The sequence below is a fragment of the Peromyscus leucopus genome, chromosome 15, assembly GCF_004664715.2.
Source record: "Peromyscus leucopus breed LL Stock chromosome 15, UCI_PerLeu_2.1, whole genome shotgun sequence".
NCBI classification, from domain to species: Eukaryota; Metazoa; Chordata; class Mammalia; order Rodentia; family Cricetidae; genus Peromyscus; species Peromyscus leucopus.
In genome coordinates this window covers 20,132,544-20,148,135 of record NC_051076.1, presented here as the reverse complement: position 1 = coordinate 20,148,135, position 15,592 = coordinate 20,132,544, and the positions used below count along the sequence as shown (strand labels likewise).

Sequence of the window (15,592 nt, the reverse complement as noted above, 5' to 3'; positions counted from 1 at the left end):
TGTTAAGGTATCCTGAGTGAAATGATCTAGAGGGTTGGATCAACATATAGCTGAGCGAGGCTGCAAGGGCATTTACAGCCAGCGATGCTTGCCATAGGACAGGCTTTAACTATGGACAGCACCCTGTCTATGTCAGGCTTGAAGGAGACAGAGCAATGAATGACATGTTAAGATCAGTCAACGAATCAGAGGAAACAAAAGGACTTGGTCCAAGGAGGAAATCTCATCTGTCACTGGTCAGGCCTGGTTTGGTCCCTGCGTTTCTTCTCAGGATTTCGGCTAACTGTCCTCTTGGAAAACCCCAAAGTGATAAACATCTGGCTGCTGACCATTATTTCTAAACCCCACCGGGACGAGTACTCTGCTTTGCCTGTTTATTTACCGCCTTATCACCATACATGTAATAAATATCAATAGATGTTTTTGATGAGAAAATGACTACGCATATGAAGCAGGAGATGGGCATGTTCCCATCAAAGCATCCAGAAGGCAGGCAGTAAGAGTGAGCGGGAGATGGGCCAGCATTTGTTGGTACAAATGATACCTTAGCCCACCTCTCACTGGCCAAAGGATCCCTAAGACTCCAGCTTAGACACAGGCAAGACTGAGGGTATACTACAGGCATCTGATTTCCTGAAGATACATGTCCCCTGTCATCGACATGGGAGTTCACACACAGACCTGGACAGGAAGACAATTGTGCCGTGCAGCCATAACAGGCCAGGGAGGAGCAAGAAGTGGCTGTGGATGAGTAGGGATCCGGTGCTCCAGCCACAGGGGTAACTAGCGGGGTGATCATCACTGCTGACTGTGAGGCGGAAAGCGGCTCCTCTGAAGGACGGGCGGGCAGCCGTTCTCGGTGGTCGAGAGTGACAGACGCACACGGATATGTGTGGTCAGGCGGTGTGGAGACACAGACTTTGTTCACGTCCAGCACACTCGGGGTCACTGCAGTCCCCTCAGGGGGCTGGGCGAGCATCAGCAGCGTTCGGTCATCGCTGTCATTTTTGTCCCATCATTAAGTCGGGTGGGACACGGCCGACACAGACGACAGTGCGGTCTGCTGTGCTGTCCGGATGACCTGGGTCTGTCTTTTGTCACCCAGAGCTCTGTGTGGATGTGCAGCACTCACTTGAGAGCCCGAGGCCTGGAGTGGCGGGGATGGGCTAGGAGACAGTGTCACTAGCCCTGTGTCCCTCAAACGGGCAGGCCCACGGTGACCTGCCTTTCAGTCTTATTTTTCCCAGAGGGACCAGTGGGGAACACATGCCGAAGCCTTGGATAAATCTGTGCAAAAACTGCTCTCAATTTCTCCCCTAGAACAAAAGCTACAGAGTTGAGCCACAGTTTAAGCTGCTGACCAATTCAAGATTCGAATCCTCCAGTACAGCCAGGTCAACACCACATCCTACTCAAATGTCTAGGTGGTGTCTTAAGTAAATGGACAGGGCTAAAGGAAGCCAGGGTCCCTTTGTGAGGAGAGAACCATTGAAGAACAATTTTCCCTTTCTCCAAGTCCCCAAGAAAAGTGTAGCCAGAGAAACTGCTAGGAGTCATCTCGTCATTATTCCAGCCCTTATCCAAACACTCCTGTTAGCACCAGACTTTCCCCACCAGGAAAACACAAGTAGTAAGGTCTGAGCTGGAGCCAGTGTTGGCGTAACACACGTCACTGAACCATGAACACCCTGTCACCTCCTCCCCCTTCCTCTTCCTCTGTCATTTCCCCACCATTTCCTCCTCCACTGTGGCCTCTAATGTTTTCGTTCTAGATTCTGAATTGGGAACCTCTCATTCTTTGGAATTGGAATTCAGTGAAAAGGCTTTGTGTTAAAGACTAAAGTCACACTGTGTGAGTCTTGCCGAGTCCCTGCCCCACTGCTGAACAGGTGGTCACTGGGCCAGTGTCAAGACAAGGGCCGTGGCTGGCAGCTGGTCTTACTGAACTGACAGTTAACTAAAAATACAGCTGATTAAATCACACACACACACACACACACACACACACACACACACACACACACACACACACACAGCAAGCTCAAAATCAGTGCAGAGATCCTGCCAAAGACAGTACCATGTGGGAAAAAGTGTTTACACAGATAAAGGACAGACACCTACATCAGTAAGTGGAGAATAAGATGGATGTTCGCTCATGGATGAGCTGACTCTCTAAAGTGTACCATAGAAGATAAACAGTGAGCGCAATAAGAAAACCAAACACCCAGTGACACTTGAGCACCATTTCCCCTTCCCTGGAGAGATCTGGCTTGACGATTCTCTCTATCTCACCTGTGAGTCCAGATTAGAAGGTTCTAAACTAGGTACAGCATCCAAGAACCTCAACACCCAAGAGCCCTGAAAATGAGCTTCAGTGACAGACCCTGACACAAGCATCCTCACATACTGGCCTAAACACACCTGTGCTACATGGAAAGCTCTCAGGGCTTAAGCACGGGGATGTGACTACCTCTGTCACCTACTCAGGTCTCCCTGTGGCAATATGCAGCAGGCATAATCTTCTGGCTTCTAGCCTAAAGTCCTGTTAACTGATGGCAAACATCACGAAAGAGAAATTGCCAGCCTCCGGAAGAGAAGCAGCCGGAAAGCAATGGTGGGAGGTCCTGGTGGGGTTAAAACCTTACATTTTACCAACTGCTCAACTTTCCAAAAGCTTCCAAATAAAAAGTCACAAGATGACTAGCAAAATGGGAAGCTGTGCCACAGCTGTGTGGTTTCAGCAATCCCTGAGTTACAAACACCTGACTTATCGCATGCCGTGGCTGCCACCCCCTAGCCGGATTTCACTTCTCCTCCTGCCAATGCCATTTTTACTGACAGGAAAGTGCAGACACCTTTCTGAGCTGGAATCTTGCCTTCTTTCCCTGGGCAGACATCCCTTCTCCCAGCTTCCTATGACACTGGATTGTGTACATCTGCACGTAGAACTCGAGCATCCTTTCTAATTGATCCTTCTCTGCATTTTCCCCAGGTAACTCACACAGTGTTGTTTCCAGCGCCACAAAAGGACCACTTATGAACAAAATGATTATCAACAAATCTTAGCTCCCAGGCTTTGATTAAGGGGATGGAGAAGGTCTGGATATATTCTGAAATAAATTTAGATCAGGAATAATAATAATAATAATAATAATAATAATAATAATAAATGAACAGATTCATCCTTTCTCAAATCCCCTTAAGGATATAGTGACATTGTGGTGGGTAGGGCACAATTTGGTGACAGCTATCCAAATTTAAAAGGAATATAGTTTATGGTAGAGCAAGTGAGCAATTAGGAATTTGTACGAATCTGACCACATTGGCACACAAAGGAGAATCAACTGATTCTCCTTGATGTGACTCATAGCATTGCTTGACACAGTGGACAGAGTGGAAATAGAATTACGGCCCAATTCTGAGATGACCCGATGTGCATCTGTTAAAAGAACGAGGCACATATACTTGGGAACTGATCTAGACATTTCGTTATATTTCCAACTTGCCTTGTGGAAGATTTAATAAAAAGGCCTATATTAAATTGCATCATGAAGTTAAGTAAGATCTATTGAGTAAAAAAATAAGTGAGTAGCAAAACAGGGGTTGAAATCAGTGGGGCTGGATGAAAATGGGATCTGGACTCTGTCCTCCAAGGTCAACAGCCAAAGCTTAGCTGAGGTCACGAATGACAAAATGCTCACAACCAGAGACTTGACCTCAATCCAGGCGCAGCAAATAGCAGACTGATATTGTCAAATTATTCCTGCAGACGGCAATCCAGGCACCTCTCGGTAACCCAGACCTAGCTAACTGTCCATGTCCTTGGCTAAATGGGAGCAAGAGCCCACCTAGAGCAGTCACAGGCCACTGTGCAGGTGACTGATGGCACATGAAAGCCATCACCACCATCCCATTCCCTTCTTGTTCCAAGATGGCCTGCTGCCCTTATTTTCTCTTCTGAGCCAAAGGGAAAAGGACAAAGTGTGTTCCTGTTTCTCTTAATGGTGTCGGTTCTAGACTGTCCCTAGTCTTTGCTTCTACAGAGCCTCTGCTGGCAAATATCACGAGTCCTACTCACTGGAAGTGGAGCAGCACAGTGCACAGTATTCTGCAAAGAAATCCCTCAAAGGGCCCTAGTGAGGAGAAACTGAAACAGCATTGGAAACCTGTCACTGTGCACAGGACAGAACACACACTTACTTACAGAGAGAATGTGACTGGCCAACACCACAAAAAATATAACCAGAAGTTTCTCAAACACAAGTATGATGTATTGTGTCTCCCAATATACTGTGTCTCCCAATAAAATAAAACTTGCTGGAGATCAGAGGAAAAAGCCAACCACTATATAAAGCACACGCCTTTAATTCTATCACTTGGCAGGCAGGGATCTGTCTGGATCTCTGTGAGTTCAAGGCCACACTGGGAACAAAGCTGGGCATGGTGGTACATGCCTTAACTTCCAACACTAGTTAACCATGGAGGTATGAGGTCTGTACAGACAGACAGGAAGTGACAGAGCTGGGCAGGAAGAGGAAGTGATGTAGCTGGGCTGAGAGAGCAAATGAGAGAACAGAACAGAAAGGCATACAGGTGTGGGCAGACAAGAAGTAGTTTGCCTTTGGAAGCTGTGGAGTTGGTGAGGTGAGGTTAGCCTTGGCTTTTTGTATTCCTCTGATCTCCGGTTTTAACCCCAATTTCTGGCTCCGAGTTTGTTTTTATTAATAAGACCATTTAGCAATTCGTCTACATACAAGGGAGTATGCTGTGGAGGACTTGGCTTCACCTCTGTGGAAAGCTGTCTGACTCAAGTGTGGGTCAATCAAACTGCCAGCTGACTGGGGCTCGGTCAGTGCTGTGCAGAGGTCTCTGTAAGTGCTGACAAAAGATTCAAAATGAATTCAGAACTGTTAGTGATCTTCTGGTAGGACAATTTAGATGACCGCTTCAGGCTGGCCTTGGCAGGGCAGCCAGGATGACAAAGAAAAGGGGACCATGGGCAAGAAGAATCTTCTACAAAGACCAGCCCGGGGTTGGGGGGCGGGGGGCGGGGCACAGTGCTGCCACAGGAGAAAGGTGGGATTTCTCGGTCTGCAGCTCCTGGCACGGGTCCATCCCTTTACTGTGCTGCCCATGTTCTGAGCTGCCGCGGCCGGGCCTCAGCCTTCAGAGACGGTGCCAGCCATCACAGTCGGCCCGGCGTGTCAACACCCAGCAAGGCTCTGAGAAAGCAGCCTTATCTCTCTCCGTGTTCCATTCAAACTTTCAGAAAACCCACAAGATTCCTCACCCCGAACAGACATTCCACTGCTCATGGGAAAGTCTCCGGTCTCAGCCCTCCAGGCAGTTAGATTAAAGCTGACTCACAGACGGCTCCAAAGCCGTTCACCACAAGGGAACGAAAGCAGCCACCTGCCAAAGCCTGGAAACACCCTCAGGTCTGGTGCCACTGGCTGGCTTGTGGGTCTTTGCCATCTCCTTGGTAGTGGGGCCTTGGTTATCTTCAGGCTCTTCTCGGCCCACAGCTAGTTCTGACCCAGATCCGACTGTTGACCTCGGGTCACGCAGGCTTGCTATCTCTTTCCCTGCTGACAGTCTAACCCTGCTTCTGTTCTTGACACGCAGAGCCTGGTAACTTCCCCTCCCGGCTGTCTGTCACCTGGGGCTTCCCTCCAGTAGGGACAGGCTGTGCCCCACCCGCTTCACTTTGAATCATTCCCTGTACCTGCTGTCCAATGTCCCACGGGTCTAGACCTGGATTCTCCCCATGCTCCGCCATCTTTGGCTAGATTGTGTTGGTATCATCTGCAGAATGGGGAGGTTTACATCTTCCAGGAATGGTGCCTTGCTTTGCAGACACTTTATGTCCCCTTTACGTCCCATGCATCCAGATGTCTTCTCCGTGGCAACCTTGTCCTGTGCTGGGCACTGGGCAACCCTGATCTCAGACTATTCATCTGCCCCGCGTTCTCCCATTGGCTCGCTCCCAGGCTCAACTTCTGCTCTTAGCCTAGAGAAAACCGGAGCCCCATAGCCAGAAGTGTCAAACCTCCAGCACTGGAGTTCAACCTCCCTTTCCCCTCAAAACTGCTCCACATTACAAGACCACCCAGCAGCAAACACCCACCCCCTGGAGGAACTGAGCAGAGGCAGTCAATCTCCACCAGACATGGTGGCACATTCCTGCAATCCCAATACTGGAAAGGGGTCTGAGGCAGGAGGATCACAAGTCAGAGGCTAGCCTGGGCCACAGAGCTAGATCTTGTCTATACACACACACACACACACACACACACACACACACACACACACAGAGTGGTGAATTACCCATCATTCACCAACAGTTTCTTCTCTGATGCTGTGACCCATTGGAGAAGAGCAGTTACAAGGTGGCTATAACGGTGGATCATCTGTATACAAGCACTCTGACAAACATCAGTTCTGGACCCCCCCACCACTGTAAACCAATCGAAGAGCAGCCCATCCGCCTCCCTCACCTGGACCAGTGGTCCAAAGACAGGACTGAGTCACATGTTCCTCTCTGCCCCCCCCCCCCTGCTGGCCTTGGTCACTGCAAATGGGTATTAACATCACCCAGTGCACACAGAGACAGTATAGACATTTCTGAACATGCACAGTGCCAGAAACCTGGAAACAGCTTTGCCAACGACTGAGGAATGTGTAAAGTAACAGAGCAATGAACGAAACAAGATTTGGTTTCCCACGCTGAAAGCCAACGGGACACTGGATATGAGACAGGAGGGTCAGAGTTTCAACAGCGGCCACCCCGTCCCGCGCGAACAGTGAGGACAGCTGTGTGTCAGTCCCGCCTGGCACTCACCGGTAGGGCTCCATGGTGCGCATAGCGTAGAACAGGGCCTCCTCCAGCATTCCCAGGTTGATGCAGGCATCCATGGCACAGTCGAGCACCTTCAGCTGGTAGATGTTGATGTCGGGGAGCCGTTCAGAGTTGCTGCTTATGATCGCCTGGCACAGGCCCAGAACCTGCTCCCACTCTGTTATTAACTTAGTTAAGGATTCATTGTCTTCATCAAGGAACCACAGAAGCAAGCGGAGATATCTAAAAGGCTGAAGAGTTCCCAGGCGCACGAGGGAGGAGGCGCCCATTATTTTGTACAGATGAGCTGCCTGGAAACATACTTGAGAGACAAAAACACGTTCAAGTGGCATCTTAGGGAAGTCAATTCTATTTACATCAACAAAGCATCCTCTAACCCAGTCTGTACTTTAGGAGAATTAAAACTCCCAAAGAAATATTCCTTTTTCACACTACATGTCTACATGTTTTCTCCTTCAGCTTAGTTGAGAAGTGAATGAAGGTGTTTATTAAACTGTACCAAAGCTTTAGTTCGGCTTCCAATTATTTACTGCGGAATTATTTCTGTTTAGAAGAGAGCATCCCTTCTGAGAAAGGAGAAGCTTCTGACTCATCTGAGTCCTGGCCATGCATGGAGCCCAGCCCACACCAGTGCACAGGCCCGCAGCAGATGCAGCCATCTGAGGGAATGCATTTCCAATGGGTCTTATATTTAGTGTTTATTAGAAAACAAAAGTGATCCCAACCTAGACTGAACTGAAATAAATGTATGCTTACTTTAAACCCAAACACTGGGAGAAAATACTAAAAGTTGTACATGGTGGTGCACGCCTTTAATCCTAGCACTTGGTAAGCAGAGGCAGGTGGATCTCTGTGAGTTCGAGGCCAGTCTTGTCTACAAAGTGAGTTCGAGGATAGCTAGGAATACAGAGAGAGATATTGTCTCAAAAAAAAAAAAACAACAAAAGAAAGAAAGAAAGCAAATATTAAGAACAGTTTATATATGTGTACCATGAGCAAGGGAAAATGATATCTTAAAAAGAGCAAGAGGATCCACTGATTAACCACATGTCAATTAAGTCAGTAATTAATTTTATGGAGCCTCCGTGTGATATTCTACTCCCTTGCTTCTCAGGGCGGCCTCAAATCACTGGCTCCAGTAGCCAGTCCACCTCGGTCTCCTCAGTAGCTGGGCCTACAGTAGGTGTGTGGTACTTGGCTCAGCTTCTAACCTTGCCCCTGCAGACTGATCTCCCCACCATCTTACAGAGGCAGCTGGAGGGCTGGAGACATGGGGGTTCCTCCGTGGCCCAGCTGAAGGTGCATGTGCGGGACCCAAGTGGGGTCACCACCCAGCTCCTCTGATCCATGCTGAGATGAGGCTGGGCATCTCCTTGACCTCCACCCCCCCCACTTCCTACCACTGTAGCTCTCTTCTCTTCTGCTTTGATGTTGGAATTCCACTTGGGGAGAAACATTTGACGATTCAATCTACAGAACAAACAGTGTAGATCTTCTTCATCAATAGAACTTGGTTCAAACCTAAGCTTGTTCTACCATTGTCAGATTTGGAGCTTTGGGAAAATCAAATGCTTTGAGGTAGGCTGGAAATAAAACACCTGCCTTGGTAAAAAAAAAAAAAAATCAAACCTAAAAATGGGGGGCAATCTTTTTGTGTCCTCTCATGAGCTAGGCGGAGTTCTGTGTGTCATGGTCATTGTTGGGAAGTGTACTGGGGTACGCAAAGCATATGGCAGAGAGATGAGAGTCTTTCAACTTTCCTTCCTGTCACGGCCCTGAGCCTGACAGACTGAAGGGAAAGAGGATGGAGTATGGAAGAGCATGGAGGATGGAGTCACCCCTCCCCCAGTCTCTTCACAACTCCATGTCCCACACACTTCCCCTGAACCTTAACTCCGGCCCTCTTCATCAGTGTCCTGACACAGCAACCCTTGCCCTGAACAGACAGCCCATGTGTGCAAAGCTCCATCCTCCCCACCCAGTGTGCAAGTCCTCTCCCACAACAGCCCAAGTGTGCAAAGATCCTCCATCCCTCTCCCCACAACAGCCCATGTGTGCAAAGCTCCTCCTTCCCTCTCCCCACAGACTCCGCTTCCCACTGCTGGTGCCTGTAGAGCACTACTTCCAAAGCATCAGGAGTCTTTTTACCAAGCTACACCTGTGAATGGGGAATACTATCTTCATGAACCTGCCAGAAGAGATGTTTCCTCTCCACTGAGGCACACCACCTTACTCCAGAGCACCACTTCCTTGGGAAGAATTTCAAGCTGAGGGCCCTTTATGTCATCTCTTAGGGCCGAGTCCTGGCTCCGATCCCAGAAGGGGTTCATGTACTGAAGACCGTGATTTGAAGTTATTGACAGTTGGTGATTGTCTTTTGTATTCATGTGACATGGATGTTTCAAGTTTGCTGAACGGATCCTCCAGAGGTTGGGGGAAGCGGTGTCTTAGGCAATGCACTGATTTTGAAACAGATTGCCATGCTAACCTCCGTGGCTTTTCATTCCAGGATTAGATGTTTGACAAACTGTCAGGAGGAATGGCTGTCTCTTACACAGTGCCAGACATTTCTGTGGCAAGGCTTGGGCCTTATTGTAACATCGTCTGCTGGGTTCCCATTGTTACTTGCCTACTCATTTCCATAATGTACTCCACCGCAAGAAGCCGAGGTGAGACGCCTTGCGAGTGGAAACCAGATGTGCTATTCTGTACCCACACACAGCAATACATCCACACACTCTTTGCCAAGCAGGAAAGAACTTCTTGCCAAGCTCCCTCCACAATACTGGCAACTATCTCCTGGCAAATAAGGTAAAGCTTTTCATGTAAGCTGCTCATGTAAGGGGAGGGGGAGGGAGGAACAGTTTTACCTACAAGATTCTTCCAGGTTAATGCAGACATGTATCTGCTCAGAGATTCATCCGTGCCACCTGTGGCGTCTACTATAACCACTGTTCCAGTGAGGCTGAGCGCTATACCAAAGAGGACCCCAAAGGCACAATGGGGGCTTTCTTTCAAATTCTCCTAATGACTATAGGAGGGTGGGGACAGACAGACAGACAAGGGAGTGAAGTCACTTGGGAATTAGTCATCTTAAGACAGGCTGCCAGAGCAGGGTCTGTGCCCATCTAGCCATGCTTAACATCATTCTGGGTCCCTTTGCATAAAAACTGACCCTGTGCTCATTTCCAGCAGGTTCTTTCCTCATGTGTGGCGCACTGACCAGAACCAGGAGCAGCACACACCATGTCATCCTCTGCATATTAGCACGTTTCTGCCCTCAGAGACACTCTCCTCCATGGCTGGCCTGAAGTCCAACTCACCTCCCAGACACAGTGGAATCATCACTTCCTCTGTAAAACATTAATCTCTCTCTCTCTCTCTCTCTCTCTTCTCTCTCTCTCTCTCTCTCTCTCTCTCTCTCTCTCTCTGTATGTGTGTGCATATGCATATATATATTTTTTTCACCAAAATATGTATTGTATTATTCTGCTTTGCACTATTATGATGAAATATCAGATGCAAAATACCCTATGAAGCAATGATAGGCTTATGAGTTCCAGAGGTTCCAGAACAAGTTCAGATGGCCCCATTGGTGTGGCCTCCAGTGAGGGCACCATACAGCCAAGGTAGAAGTGGGTGTCAGAATAAGCATTTACATTTCAAGCCAGGAAGCAGAGTGAGGCTGACAGACCAGGACCTGATGGTCCCCTTGAAGGCATTCTTCCCACTCAATGACTTCCAGTAGGTCCCACTCCTTAGAGGTCTGCCATACCTCCCACTAGAGGCACCCTGGGGGCTAGATTTTGACCAATGGACCTTTGAGAAATACTCATCTGAAACACAGAACAGAGTGATTTGCATAATTACTATCCCACTATGTGAGAGTTGTGGATGTTGGACTGTGTCTTGTAAGTTCGGCCTGAATCACAGGGTGGATTAGGACTAGTAAATACCTGAGTAGCCAAATACCTGGCAGAGTCGGTTTCCACTTAAGCCTCACCCAGGTGAGACTGAGATGCTCTGTGGTGCGCTAAGGCCTGATTCTTGCTGCATAGGACCACAGAGAACAGGACTTCTCAGTAGTGTAGCAACTCTAAATCCATGAGCGTCAACCCAGAGCTGGCTGTTTCCAGGACCTTTCATCACATTGACAGGTGGAGTTTCAAACTCCTCCTCAGCTCTCTGCCATTCCTCATAATGAATTTAATTCCTCTACAGCCCTATTACTATTCTATACCCCAGACTGAATCTGAGATTCTAGATCAGATCAGCCCGATGTCACCCCCTTTCTCATTTTATAGTCTGTATTTCTACGACTGCAACCCAAGATCACAGTCGTCTTTGGGGAGTTATAACATGCTTGTACACTTTATTAAATTTTACTATTTACCAAAGCCATGCAACCCTCTCGTGTGTTCTGCTGCCAAGCTTTATGCAGATCGACACGCTTCGACTCCTTGCCCCAGACAGAAGACTTTATATGCACTCTTGTCAAAGTTCATCCTCTGAAGTTCAGTCACCATTCAGACTGCCAAGGATCCTCCCGATTCTGCTGTCCTTCCCATCTCCACATGAGTGGAGAGTCTCTTCATCAAGGTACTGAATCAAAGGCGGTGGAGACAGAGCACCCCAGAGCGAGGCTGGTGGCATTTGCTAACTGAGTAAGATGCCTGGATCTGCTAGGACACAACGCAAATGTCTTGACCACTTCTTTTCAAAGCCTCTAATGAAATCTAGATACAAACTTTACTTAAATAAAAAAAAAAAATCTCTGACTCTGTGGATGGATCTGTTCTTAGTAACCAACTGTAGTTCATTAATTAGTAAGACTTAACAAGCCCACTGAGCTAATGATTTCTGTAAACACACACTTCAGAAATGGAGAACCTACCTATCTTCCCGTCCTTCACAGTTCTCTAACAGCATAATAAATTGGAAACCTTATTTGCAGATTTTGTTGGTGTCTGGGATATGTTCATCCCAAAGCATCCGATGACCTTCTGGTGACCTTTTCATTCTACAGTCTTTCTTACCTGTGGTTCCCCCATCACATTTGCGTCCGAGTGGAGTCCTCTATAGACAGTGACCTCCGTGGCAGCCTCTGCCTATCCAAGTCCTGACCCTGATCTGGAATCCCCTTTACACAGTCAAGCACCAAGCGGTCATCCCAGATGACCCATCATATGCTGTCTTCCTCTGCTCTGAACTCTGACCTATTCACGTCCCTTGCCATTCACGCCAAGGGAATACAGAACGGAGAACCCACCGCTGCTGTTAGGTTTGAGGGTCAGCGGTATTGATTTATAAGGATTCGAACATTCCTTTCCAGAGACTAAAGTGGTTGCAGGAGGAAGGGGGTCTAAATGACTCTTACCTTTTGCACAGAAAAGGAGGAGGAGGAGGCAGAGGAGGAGGAAGAGAAAACAAAACAAAACACCAACCACTTTCCTTCCCACTGTGACTGGGCCATACTATCAACTGGCGGTGAGGTATGTCTAAGGTTCTGTGCTGATCTCACTGCACTCCTCCCGGGTGGTTCCCCACACTGCTAGCTGGGCCAAGGCAGCACTGAGAGCTTTCAGACCCTGGCCCTGGCTCCGGCGGCTCCCGGGAAAGCAGCAGCCAACAGCTGGCTGGGTCTGCAGGTGAAAGGATACTCCAGTGTGCCTTCAGCTCTTCAATTTGTTTCAGTGATTCTTGAACCTCCTTCCATATTTGCTCATCACCCGTTAGCATATCAGCATCCTGTTCGGGCCAAATGGGAAGACAGGCAAAGAAGACGAATGGCCCAATTAAAACCCGGGCAAAGGATTTGAACAGACATTTCTCCAAGAAAGACAAACAAATGGCCTACAAGCACATGAAAACATACTCGGCGTCATTAATCATTAGGGAAATTCCATTCAAAACCACAGTGAGGATGCTCCCTCCTGCCCGGCAACACAGCTCTGACCTGCTGTAGGAAAGCAAGGCACAGGAGGTATCATTAGGGATGCAGAGGAGCTGTCGGGCTGAGGCTCCAAGGGTGGATATGTACAGCGAGTTGCATGGCTTTGAAAAGTGGGCTTTTCTGCTCCTCAAACCATTGACCGACTTGTGCTCCTTACCATTTATGCCAAGAAAATGTGGGATGGAGCACCACACTGCTGCTGTTTTCTGGCTGGTTTGCTACGAAGCTTCTAGCAAACACAGAAACACCACCTTACTGACAGTGTTAGCACCTCATTAGTCCTGCTCCTGGGCGGCAACCATGAGGAGTGAGAACATGGTCAACCAAAAACGTGTGCACAAATATCTGTGGTCCAAAAGTGTTCCAAAATGATGTAACTCGAATGTCCATCATCTGATGATGGACAGATGAATAAAAACTCATCACAACGGACTATTTACTCATAATAAAATCAACAGAGGATCACTATATGCTCTAACGTGGGCGAACCTTGAACACATTATTTTGAGGGAAGCAAGCCAGTCATTTTGTGCTGGTGAGATGGCTCGGAGGGTAAAGGTGGCTGCAGCCACATGGGACGGCCTGGGTTCGAGCCCTGGGACCCACGTGGTGGAGGAGAAAACTGACTCTTAGAAGTTATCTTCTGATCACATGTGTCCCATAGCATGCACATGCCCTCCCCCAATAAAATGAAATAAAAATATAATAAAAGACTCTTAAAAGACTATACATTATATGATTCTATCTATATAAAATGCCCAGGCTGGGAAATCCACAGAAACAGAAGGTAAATTGGTGGTTGATTAGGGCTAGAGCAATTAGAAGGAATTGAGGAGACTGCTAATGGGCAGGATTCCTTCAGGGATAATAAAAGTGTTCTAAAATTGACCACGATGTTGGTTGTATAACACTAAAAAGAGACTAAAACCCACTGATTTATATGTTGTAAACTGAGTGAACAGAACACTATGTGAATTATACCACAATAAACTTGTTTTTGAGAAGGTATAAGAGAAAGAGATTTTTATAAAGCTGTGATTTGGGGCTGGAGCAACGGCTCAGTGGTTAAGAACACTTGCTGTTCATCTAAAGGACTTGAGCGTGGTTCCCAGCACCTACGTGGGATGGTTCACAACCACCTGTAACTCCGCTCCAGGGGAGCCAGTGCTCTCTTCTGGACTCCAGGAGACCCCACACTCACGTATGTGCACAACCACACACAGTCATATACACACAGAATTTAACACACACACACACACACACATACACACAGACAATGGGTCTCTAAGACCCATTCTTTTTTAGGAAACAGTATAGTGGTCGAGCATGGCTTATCAACACAGCCAGGATAAAGGAGGGCAAGTCTACTACACTCATGTGGACCAATCCCAACTTCCACAAAAATCTGGGAGAAAACAAATATCTTAATAAAAAAGTCTCATATTTTAATGATTTAAATTGTGGGGAAAAAAGCCATCGAGATGGTGGGCTATTGTTGATTCAATGTCTGCTCTCTTCATTCACAAGCAGGTCTCCTCCCTTTCCTGTTTGCTAATAAGCCCTCAGCACGCAGCAGAGTGCTGGGTTCGGGGTAGGTGTGTGGTACGGGCCGGCTGTGTTCTCAATCACGTCCCATTTCATCTTTACACAGCTCTTATAAGGGTAAGGCCATCCCTGGTGTATTCATGGGTGGGGAGTGGGTGCAGGCCACCCTGGGCCAGACAGTGAGGTCCCCCTGGTCTTCGGAATACTGGAGAGCAATGATCAAAGCAACAGAAGAAAGTCTAACTTCAATTCCAAGTAAAATACTCTTCCCCTGGGTCACATGGTATCTGCCACTCCCACCTCCAACCCCTGCATGCCTAGTATTTCACGAATAAAGCTTTGAGTCTGAAACTGGATGCAGAAAGGTTATAATTATAATGTGCCTCCCCAGGAACAGAGCAATCCCTGTGAGAACCATTGTCATGTCAGAATAAGTCTGTGTTACTACATGTGTTAACATTATCCTGGTGTTCTGGCCAGGGGGGAAAAAAGGCACGGAAAACAAGATTCCAAGTGCAACTGAGACAGACGGTATGCATAAGAAGAGAGGGCTCTGTGTCTGTGAACCGGGGCTCTATCAACCAGGGCTCTATCAACCGGGGCTCTATCAACCAGGGCTCTATCAACCAGGGCTCTATCAGCCGGGGCTCTATCATTCTCTGTCTGTGCCATGTGTATGTGCAATGTACATGTGCAACAGAAGTCAGTTTTGGAAAAGACGCCGCATATGCATTCCCCTTTTAGGAGATCCTATAGGCAAATCCAGCTTTGTATCCACAGAATGGGTGGGGGTTGGGTGTCTGTGGAGAGGTGCACACCAGTCTCCCTCTGTGTTCTTGCTCCAAGTTCATGGTCATCACCTAAAGTCTCAGTTTGACCATCTCATCCTCCTGCTTCAGCCAGGTCACAGTCATCCATCTTTAAATATGCCCATCTTACTTGGCAGTCCCTACAGTGGACAGAATAAGAGGTCCCAAAGGTATCCATGTCCTGATTCTCCAGAGACCCCAAAGGTATCCACGTCCTGATTCTCCAGAGATCCCAAAGGTATCCATGTCCTGATTCTCCAGAACTTGTGGTGCTAGGTCACCTGGCAGAGGAGACTGCATTGTAGATGGGATTAAGAGTTCTTTACAGATGATTATAAAACCAGGACTATCCAAGTGGGCCCAATACAATTAAAAGTAGGAGAGAGAAGCTGAAGAGGAAGTCTGTGTGTGTGTGTGTGTGTGTGT

At 47.8% G+C, this 15,592-nt stretch overlaps 1 protein-coding gene across 3 annotated transcripts in view; it reads right to left on the bottom strand.

The window, feature by feature from the left end:
* Smyd3 (SET and MYND domain containing 3) overlaps positions 1 to 15,592 on the bottom strand; it is a 575,124-nt gene that overhangs the window by 82,311 nt on the left and 477,221 nt on the right. For all 3 annotated transcript variants that reach the window (XM_028865490.2, XM_028865491.2, XM_037211193.1), the window contains 2 exons: positions 12,520 to 12,607; positions 6,842 to 7,016 (listed from right to left, as the gene is read on the bottom strand). In XM_028865490.2, the coding sequence (XP_028721323.1) occupies positions 6,842 to 7,016; positions 12,520 to 12,607 (263 nt within the window). The remainder of the gene's footprint in view (positions 1 to 6,841; positions 7,017 to 12,519; positions 12,608 to 15,592) is intronic.